This window comes from Dioscorea cayenensis, chromosome 15, assembly GCF_009730915.1.
Source record: "Dioscorea cayenensis subsp. rotundata cultivar TDr96_F1 chromosome 15, TDr96_F1_v2_PseudoChromosome.rev07_lg8_w22 25.fasta, whole genome shotgun sequence".
Classification (NCBI taxonomy): domain Eukaryota; kingdom Viridiplantae; phylum Streptophyta; class Magnoliopsida; order Dioscoreales; family Dioscoreaceae; genus Dioscorea; species Dioscorea cayenensis.
Window position 1 is genome coordinate 9617006 of NC_052485.1, and position 10452 is coordinate 9627457.

The window sequence follows — 10452 nt, forward strand, 5'->3', positions numbered from 1 at the left end:
CTGATTCGGGAAGAGGAAGCTGCCGGACAAGCTGAAAATGAGCTCAAGGGAAAGCGTGGGGCTTCTGAGAAGGAAAAACGTGCAAAGAAAAAACAGGTTAGCCTGAGTCAGTTGATTCCATGTGTATTCAGTGGATTTAATTTAATTTTATTTGGTTGACTCGAGAATTATTTAAATAGCAAGTTCTTTGCTGCTTTGGTTGAGTTGATCTGCTTTCAGTCAGATGTGTTTCTTCACTCATTTATCTATTCTTTGCCTAAAGAACTAGCCTTTCATCATCTGTTATTGATGATTGATGTGATGTGTTGGGTGCTGAGGCTGGGATTTATCGTTTTTGCACATAGCACATTGGTTGTTATTTGGTTGAATTGGATGCAGCCTCCGTGCTAGAATATTCTTTTATGCTTGTGTGCTCACATGCATTCGTTTGTTTTTCCCAATGTACTGTCTGGACCGTGTGCTACTTTATGAGTTCAATCATTTTCCGTTTATGTCTAGCTTCTGAGCCTCACTTATGGGAACAACATGAATGAGATTATAAAATGTAATTTTTTACGAAGTACTGGAGTGGTATTACGTTTTTTCTTAACCTACCTGTGCTAGCCAGAGATAAATGCTTTTTATTAGTGTTTTACAAGTTAGATGATCGTCTCTTGGTTTTCTTAATTATTTAATTGCTTATCAGGAAATGAATGATCATTATCAACCTTGAATTTTCTAACTGTATGAAAGGACACATGATCTAAATCCAACTGCTGCCTGTTCTGTATGAACATGTATCGATCATGGGTTAACAGCCACAAGTGGAATCGAGGATATTATCTATGTATGTTGGCTCTGTTTGTTTGTCATTTAAGAATATTAAAATACACTAGAACTCAAATGGCAAGTTCTGCATACTGATACAATATAAATAATATAGGAAGAACGTGTTGTATAATAGGAGAATGAGGAGTTACTTTCTAAAGTAATGAACAATGATTGGTACTCATAACTGTTTGGAAACAATTGTAACTACTTGGTACATTTGCAAAATGAATTATCATTAACATCAATTATCTCTGTAAACTTAAAAAAAAAGAATGTAAATGACTTGACATAGATGATGAATGGTCTTTCAGGAATTCTGAATCCGTACAGTTGCAGTCTGCTGTGTTTTTGCTGTTAAAATCTTCTGATTTCAATCTTTGTTAGGGTTTTTCATTACTTTTTTTCCATGCTCCATATGGCAAGTGATTTTGAACATGATTTTTCCACACTACAAGGAAACTGTCAGTCTAATAAATGTTTATTTTTTGAGTTCTTTAGCATGTAGATTGATGCTGTGTAAAATGAAAGACATGAATCTAGAGATCTTTTATGGGGTGTTTGGGTGTGTTTAATGTAGGATGAGGTATTCACATATACACTGGTGTAGCTGTTATTTCTTTTCTATGTTTTTACCCAGGGTAAACAGAAACGGAGCAGTCGCAAAGGTAAAGACAAAGGTAGAGATGATGGGATGATACTGTGCAAACACATACAAGGGAACCAATCTGATGAAAGAACTTCAGAGGATTTCTCTTCAAAGCAAGATAAAAGTGTGCTTGAGAAGATTGACAGGCTGGAAGATGCTTCTGATGTATCTGATGTGGGTGATGATGCTTCTGGGACAATTCAACCAGATTTAGATGAGAGAGATGGAAACACTGTTAATTGGGATACTGATACATCAGAAATTCAGGCTGTTGTGGATGTGACTAACTTTGATGTTCAAAGTGGGCAGCTAGAGAAAAGGAACCTATCTATTGTGGATGACAGTTCCTCAACATGTTCAACTGACTCGGTCCCTTCAGTTGTGATGAATGGACCAAACAAGGGTAACTCTTTAACAAATAAGAAAGGCCGAACTTCACCTAACAGGTATTAGATCGTGCCATTTTCCTTTTATGGTGATGTTAATATTGGCTATATCTATCTAGGTATCTAATAAGGAAAATAATGATGCAGAGTAGAGAATCATCGAGCAAAAGACAAGCATGATGGTGACAATAATTTACCATCTGATGCATCTAATGACTCTGGTCGTTCAGGTGATGTCTCTGCCAGTAATAATCGACTTGAAACGGAGCCTGTTGATGTCCCTTTGAAGGTTCAGGTACATCGGCTTGAGCATCACCCTCTTGAAAAGGTGAGACTTATTTTGAAATTGAATTTCTGCTTTGATATGATGAATTAGAAACTGGTCAAACAACATTATTTAGAAACTTAGAATCAGGGTTAAGCAGAAGCTTCATATTTAAGGTTTATCACAAGTTGGAACACTCACATGACCTTCAAATTGTCAAATCATGTTATTCTCTTGTCATTTAAATGTTCAAATTAGCTCTTTTTGATTTTTTTGAATCAACATAAATTATTCTAAGTTATATAAACCATATAATATTTTAAATAAAAACACATGCAAATTCAGAATTTATGGATTCACCTTGAATATTCTGAACAGATACTTTGGCTCTTCACACTCCTATCTTTGTCTGAGTACCTGAGTAATAGTGTTTTGATATTGGATGGTTTTCATTTTCAATGTAGGAGATTCTTCTAAATCAGAACATGTTACCACAAGCTTTCTGATAGCTGGTTCTTTTTCAATGCTTTGCATGACCACATTTTTGAGAAATTACTGTCCTAAGAATTGTGCAGAGATGCTACTTTTATGTTATTTTTCTTGCACAGTGATATGCATGACTCTGAAGAACAAATGTATGGAGCCTAATTTATTTACTGACTGAAATATAATGATATGTATTTCACGTCAAGAAATGGCTTCTTTTTTAAACAAGTTCTACTTGTAGCATGCATGTATGCCACTTGGTCTCTATTTGCCCTCGCTTTCTACATCTTTTGATAGTCACATTGCCCTTTGCCCATTTTGTTATATTTGTTAATGTTTCTTGTCCTAGAACTGTTGCATAGAACATTCTGAAGTTTGCTGAACTTTCTCCTGTTCTTCATTACGTAGTGTCGTTGAATATTCATAAATTCCATTTAAATTGTTGTGTGAACTACTGAATTATGCTACACTTTATCTTCTTGATCTTCCAAGTCTTCTTGTTTTTCATGTAGTTATACAAGGTTACTGTTGTTATTCATGGAAAATGGATTTTCTCCAACATCTCCATTTTTCAAGTTGTTTCCATACTCAGTCTGAACTCTGATCCTTTCAACTATACATTTCAGGAAACCATTGTAATCTTGCAGAAGAGGACAGCTAGCAAAGATCAAATTGATTCAGAGAGGCCCTCAGATTCAAGAACATTAGAATTACCCACTTCTGCAGCACTTTCTGGGAGAAAACCAGCTGCTATTCCACAACAGCAGAAACCATCCTCTGACAACACAACTTCAACAACCGAGCGAGTTGCTGGTGGAGAACTGGCATCAGCTATCCTAACTGACAAACCAGCACTCCCAGCAACAAAAACAACACATATTTTTCCCATCCCCAAGTCTGAATCCCAGAAGCCTATTAACCAGCCAGTTAAGAGCTTGCCAGTTCACCAAGTCAGTTCAGTGTCCAGACCTTCCAGTGCCCCTTTGAATCCAGGTCCCAAACCAACTGCTCCTATCATTTCCACAGTTCAGACGGTACCTATTCTTTCACGCTCTGTGAGTGCTGCTGGTCGATTGGGCACTGATCCATCTGCAGCAGCCCCAAGTTTCTTTCCTCAATCCTATAGGAATGCCATAATGGGTAAAACCAGCATAGGTGCGAGCCCATCTGGATTACATTCCTCTTTGAGCTCCTCCAGCCAAGCTGCCACTTATTTTCAGCCCTCTAATTTTCAGTCATCTGCTCCTATTCCTCGCCCCCAATCATCTATCTCAAAGGATCAAGCTGCTGTCCGACCTGGATTTACTTTTGGATCAGTGAAGCCTGAAGCATTGTCCATCCACCCCCCTTGGAGAGGAGATGCCTCACGTCAGGAAGCCAGCAACATTAGAGGTGGTGCCTATGATTCCGGTGTATTAACCAATATTGAAAGGATGGGCATTTACGAGTTGCAAAATAAGCCAGGGGCAGATGATGGAGGAGCTGCTACCTCGTCTCGTCCTTCACATGGAATGGTGCAGGATGATTTCCCTCACCTTGATATCATCAATGACTTGCTGGATGATGAGCATGGCATGGGAAAAGTAGCAAATGGCCGCCGTCAGCACCAGCCACCCTTCAATCGGCAGTACTCGTTTCCTGGTGACATTGCTAGCATGGAGATGGGCTTGTCAGAGGGCTTTGGCCTCTTTGATCATCCTGCTCAGCCATGCTTCGATGATGGTTACATGGTCTACGGCTCACCCAGCGGAGCTCTCAATGGACCACGAGATGCCCATCTTCAGCAGGCTGATATTTCGGCTTACCCAACTGGCAGAAACGATGGTTTGATCCAGAACCACTGGCCTTACACCAGAGCTGATCTAGCGATGCTGAACATAGGAAGTGCGGATGGTAACGGTTACTCATATACGCTCCCTGACTACTTGAATTTGGCACGCAGTGGCGTTCCTGGATATATGTATCGGCCTGCCAACGGCCATTGACCGCTGTTTTAAGAGAAAAAAAGAATTCATCGTTTCTGTTGTAATAATGTAATCGAGGTGGTTTGTTATGGGTGAGCATTCTGGTGAGATGTAGACCATTCTGTAAAGGTTGATTCTCCATTTTCTGTGCGGTCCCTAATTTGATGTTGTAATCTGCTTCAGATAATTTCTGGTAACTTAAGAAAGAGAGAGAATGGAAGAGGCTCAAGCAAAATCATAGCATAAAATGGTATTCCATGTTTGTCAGCTTTTCTGCTCTGCAAGTGAGAGGTACAAGCTTATTTTAGTTGAATTTATGAATGGCCCTTTTGTTGTTTGCATCTCATTTTCAGTTCTTGAATCCTTCTGCAGGTTGTATGTTAGTGCGCAAGCATCTCTTCTTGATGCATGGGCTTAAAAACACTTTTGAGATTGTTTTTGAAAGAATTGCTTCCAAATAGTCATAAAGATGGTTAGCCAGCCTTTGTATAGAAGTAATATTTGCGTATATGTTCTTGCGAAATATTTTTATTTATAAATTGGTTTTCAAATTTATGAAAATACTTGATTTTTGTTTGTTTATGTAAATATGAGTTGAATTTTAGTTTTAGGTTTTTTTTTTTAGGTTCAAAGATTTGAGAAGAGGAAATAATGGTTTAGTCATTTTTGCAAAATTTTTTAATTGATTTTTGATAAGTGTATATCGAAAAATGAGTTGTTGGGATATAAAAATAATTTTCTATTTTTGAAAGGGTATGTATGCAAGCAAGTAATAATAATAAAAATAACAACAACAACAACAATCTTCTATGAAGGTATGTTGTAATTCCAATGAGAGCTAGATTTCGGCATAAACATTTTAGTACCGTTTGTGAAGAATTTTAGCACCGTTTGCAAAGAATGTTTACTAAAGTTCACAAATTTTGTCATGGCGAGGTGAAAGTGTAACCATCACCTCATTTGGACGAAAATTACATGAGTGAGGAGAGCAAAGAGAATAACTCCTAATGAGGACTTATCATTGCTTCTATAAATAGAAGATCCGAATTATGAGCACCCTTGATGAAAAGACTTAAGTATTGACCTAAGCCCATAGCAAGCATCCTTGAAGAAAGATGGATGTTCTCTTGGGATCTGGAGAATGCTTGGTATGCAAGCTATAAGATTTAAACATGTGGGGGATTAGTTTAATGAAGCAAAAACATGTGGGCCAAGTGGGGCGTTTATATTGGCTTATTGTTTACTTTAGAGGTACTAGATTGCTCCGCTTCCTACTGAACTTATGCTATCAAATGAATTCTGTAACTGCACTTTAAATCTCGTTAACCACCTGGAATCTTTCAAGATGATGATGGTACTGACTCTGACGACATCATGTGCCACGTGTTGCTAGCCATAGCAGTTAGCAACTCTGTCACAGTATCTTAGTTCGCTTGTAAGACCTATATCCTTTTTAAAGTAATTGAACAAATTCTTCGTTAACTACTTTATTAGTAAGAGGCCAAAAAAAGAGCCGATAAACTCGAAGAATTAGGAGGAAAAAAGTTTATGGAATTATGTACACTATTTCGACCTTTAACTAGACCTTTGTTGTAGCCACATTGATGGGAGGCAGGGATGGGTATGGAGTGGGGCGGAGAGCGTCTCCCTACTCGCTCCCCCATTTCGGGACGGGGATTCCCCATCCCCACCCCAGTCGGGAAATCGGGAGGGGAAGTCCCCACTCCCCGCCTCCGCCTCCCAACAGTTTTTTTAAAAAAATTCAATAATCGAAAAACATAATATCAATTAAGACCAATCCTTATCAAAACAAACATGGCATTTCCTACTCCATAGTTCCACAAACTAAAAATTTAATAAATATTCATATATTATATTTAAATATAAGATTAAGTGTTCTTTAATAGCAATTTATTCTCTCATAGTTACAACCATTGATAACTTCATCCATTAACACAAAACTACAAGTTAATACACTCATAAGCTGTGAAGCATCTCCAATGAATATGAAGCCATAATTCATAAAACTCTTCCTCTTTCTTTGGAATCAACATATGAGAAATGAATAGGTTTTTTATTTAAAAATATTTTAGAATAAAAATACTAAATCGTATAAATAAAAACCATTCAAATCATATAAATTGAATCATACAACATATTATAAACAAAAAAACATCTTTCTATCCTTCTCACAAATATCTCAACTCTCAATATATAGCAATAAATATATATAAAAACCATTCAAATCAATGAATTATACAACATATCATAAGCAAAAATCATTCTATCTTTCTCAAAACATAACAATAAATATGTGTCAAACCATTGAAATTAATGAATCATACAACATATTATAAGCTAAAAACATCTTTCTCACAAATATCTCAACTCTCAAGACATAACAATCAACATAAATCAAACCATTCGAATCAATGAATCATACAACATTAGCCCACATTTAATCATGAGATAAAAGCATAAACTTGAATTAATGCATATAAGTCTATCTGTTAGTGCAACCGCACTATTTAAATTGGCATGATTTGACACCAAGGCAAGTGACGTGGCAACCAAGGTGACAAAGCATAATTGATGATGTGGCAAGCATGGTGACATGGCAAGGAGACTTGGAGTGCAAGGCAAACATCTTGAAGATCTTGGTGGAGCTATTTTTAGTATGTCTACAACATGTGGCCAAATATCTTGAAGATCATGGTGAAGCTATTTTGAAGATCTTGGTGGAATTATTCTTGGAAATATGAAGACAATATCATATTAAGACCATACTTAGAGAGATGTGATTGTAGACTAAATATGGTGGAGCTTAATTAAAGAAAGATCTATTCATGGTGTGAATGAAGATGAATTGAAGATATGATTTGAAGAATCATTGAAGTCTATTGAAGGCAAGATTTGAGGACCAAACTTGGGTGAATTGAAGATCAAGTTTGGAGAATCTTTGAAGACCAAATTTAGGTGGATTGAAGACTAAGTTTGGCAAGTTTCGTGAAGACGCACAAGGACGTCGCGCCTCTGCGAGGGGACTCGCGTGATGAGGAAATGAGGAGGTAGGCTAGCTGCCGGCAATGGGATCGGGAGATTTGGATCGCATCGACTCGGGACTAAGCATGACCGAGAGGTTGATGGGTCTTGAGGTCGTCTCGCAACGTAACCGTAACTCGCCAAGTCGCGAGTCAGACCATGTTGTAAATTCATGTTACAACAGGAGTTGCAACACCTAATTTCTGCAGTGTTTTTAAATTAGTAGTCATGGAGATTCTAAAAAGAGGTATGTGCTATATTTGGGACGCTGAGGCGTCTATATAAGCTCACCTTGCTCGTAGATTGTAGGTGTGACTCTTGAGTGACTCTTTGAGGAGAGTGTGTGAGCACCGCACAATCTAGAGAGGATAGTGATCTTTATTGTTGAGAGTGTGAGTGACAAGTGTTTGTACTCATCTATTTTTTTACCTCTTTTAGTGGATTGTTTATCTCCGGGCTTGGCCCCCTGCACGTAGGCGAGTGGACGCCGAACTGGGTTACCAACGTTGTGTGTCTCCTTGTGTTTGTTTGTGTGCTTTTTTTTTTTATTGGTTTGTGTGAGACTTCTATGAGTGCTTAAGTGTTACTTAATACCCACAAACCACACCGGAGGAACTAACACTATCAAATATTTATAAAATCCCCCATGTTTGCAATTAATGAAAAAGACATTCCAATACAACCCAATGATCATCACTTACTCTAAAAACAAAATATTAAAAGAACAATCCTAAATTCCATACCATATATAAGATATTCTGATATTTGACTCACATGCAAGTCTAAATAAGAGATTAAAAATCAACACATACAGGATGAGCAAAATATTTATTGAATTTATATTTTCACCAAAAGAATGAACTATATGTGCTAAAAAACTATAATACACTAATTGTATGAACATCATTGACTTTTAGTTGGGTCCCCATATTCCCACCATCGTTTGATCCTCCATACAACATACTTTATTATAAACTTGAAAATATTAAGACCTTCTACCAATCAAAGACCACTTGGTAACTTGGTCCACTTCCATCCTTATTAATATCAACAACCTTAAATATAAATCAAGTAAATAAAATAGTATAACTTTCATTTGGGCTATTAACATTTTGTCGCTAAAAGTTTTGATAAATACAATATTTGTAAGCTTACAACTTCATCTACATCTATATCATCAATAATTGTGTAACATTGAGAATGAGTCGTGGAAATGGAATCTATACCACTAATTAATAAATAGGTCAGCTATTATGATTTGTAATTTGAAAATTAAAATCAATCATAGAAATATGTGGGAGACAATATCATACCTTTTGTGGGAGCCAATATCCAATTTTGTGCACACATTAATGCCTCAACTGTGTCGGGATGAAATTTGCTATGGTGTGGACTTGTAAATCTCCCACTTGTACTGAAAGCCGACTCTGAAGCCACAATAAATACTGGAATTGCTAAAATATTGCTAGCAATTAATTGCAATGTAGGATATTTAAGGGCCAACTTCCACTAACTTAGAATATCCAAATCATTATTTATTGGCATCAACTGCTCTTCCAAATAATGATCTAATTCAGTGTACACACTTCCAACTTCAAACTCAGAAGAAGCAACATATAAGTCAAATTAAATTAAGCATGCAAGCCGACCCACCATAATGACTCAATGATAATTGTGTAGGATTATTTGTTGATGACCAGGCATTGAACCACCATGTTCACCAATCTTATATTTTGATGAATATTCAGCAAGTAAATCATAACAAATATTTTGAACTTTAGCAAATTCCATGTTTGCCATGTCATCACCATAAAATAATGGGAAATAATATTCCAAAAATTTTATCTTGTATCTAGGATCTAATATAGTTGCCACACTCATGATATCATGAACTCGAGCCTAATATTTATCAAATTTTTCTACTATTTTTTATGCCATAAGCTTAATGCAAAGTTGTCCACAATTAACCCAATGCATCAATTCCATCTTAATTACACATATTTTGGGGAAAAGAAGATTGATAGTGCATGGGGTACTTAGTCCCAGAAAATATCCTAGTAATATCATGAAATAGTTTCAATTTACCACAAATTTGTGTAGTAATTTCCCACTGTTCATCTAAAGGGACACATTTGTAAAGAGGTTTCCTTTGTTTCAAAAGCTTAAAAACATCCTTGTAAAAAATAGCAATATTGAGCATTAAATAAGTGGAATTCCACCTTATTTTTCAATCTAAAACCAATTTCTTAATACAAGAAATCTTCAATTGGCATGTCGTTTCTTCAAACTTTTCATTTTTTTGTTTGCTGTAGAACTCCAAAATGCAACACTATCACGATCTCTTTCAATAGTTTCAAAAATAATCTCTATACCATCTTTGACAATTATATTCAAAATGTGTGCACAACATTGCATATGCAATAGTTTTCATCTATCCAAATTGTGTTTCTTGATAATTTGTTCAAAATTAAATTCTCCAATGAATCATTCATTGAACAATTATCTAATGTTAATGCTGATAACTTGTGATCAAGATTTTTAATCCATTAAGCAATTTGTGAGCACATCACAAAGTACTTAACAACTGGACAATCATTTAAGATGGTAAAATTGAATTTCATGAAAAGGAAAAGCAAGCGAAACTCTTGAATAAACAAATTTTGCACTAGATGGAAAAAAATTAGGTATGAATTCAAGCATTAGATGTGTGACAAAGGCTTACTTGCTATGGAAAATAAAAGAACTCTCTCTTATCTCTCTCTCCCATGTGAGACACGTTACCAACGCCTCATCCTTAGATTCTGAAACAAAAATACAAAATATACTCAAAATCCAAAACACAATCAAGTTGAG

The 10452-nt window shown here is 36.2% G+C and overlaps 1 protein-coding gene and 1 long non-coding RNA gene across 2 annotated transcripts in view; both read left to right on the forward strand.

Moving 5' to 3' along the window:
- LOC120277679 (TNF receptor-associated factor homolog 1b-like) overlaps positions 1-4592 on the forward strand; it is a 6343-nt gene extending 1751 nt beyond the window's left edge. Inside the window, exons 2-5 of the mRNA XM_039284531.1 lie at positions 6-96; positions 1448-1902; positions 1990-2170; positions 3220-4592. Of these exons, the coding sequence (XP_039140465.1) occupies positions 6-96; positions 1448-1902; positions 1990-2170; positions 3220-4578 (2086 nt within the window). The 3' untranslated portion in view covers positions 4579-4592. The remainder of the gene's footprint in view (positions 1-5; positions 97-1447; positions 1903-1989; positions 2171-3219) is intronic.
- A 2-nt stretch (positions 4593-4594) lies between these two features.
- LOC120277287 lies at positions 4595-5139 on the forward strand. The gene is made up of 2 exons (XR_005541487.1): positions 4595-4848; positions 4930-5139. It is a non-coding gene; the product is annotated as an uncharacterized LOC120277287 (long non-coding RNA).
- The last annotated feature ends 5313 nt before the right edge of the window (positions 5140-10452 follow it).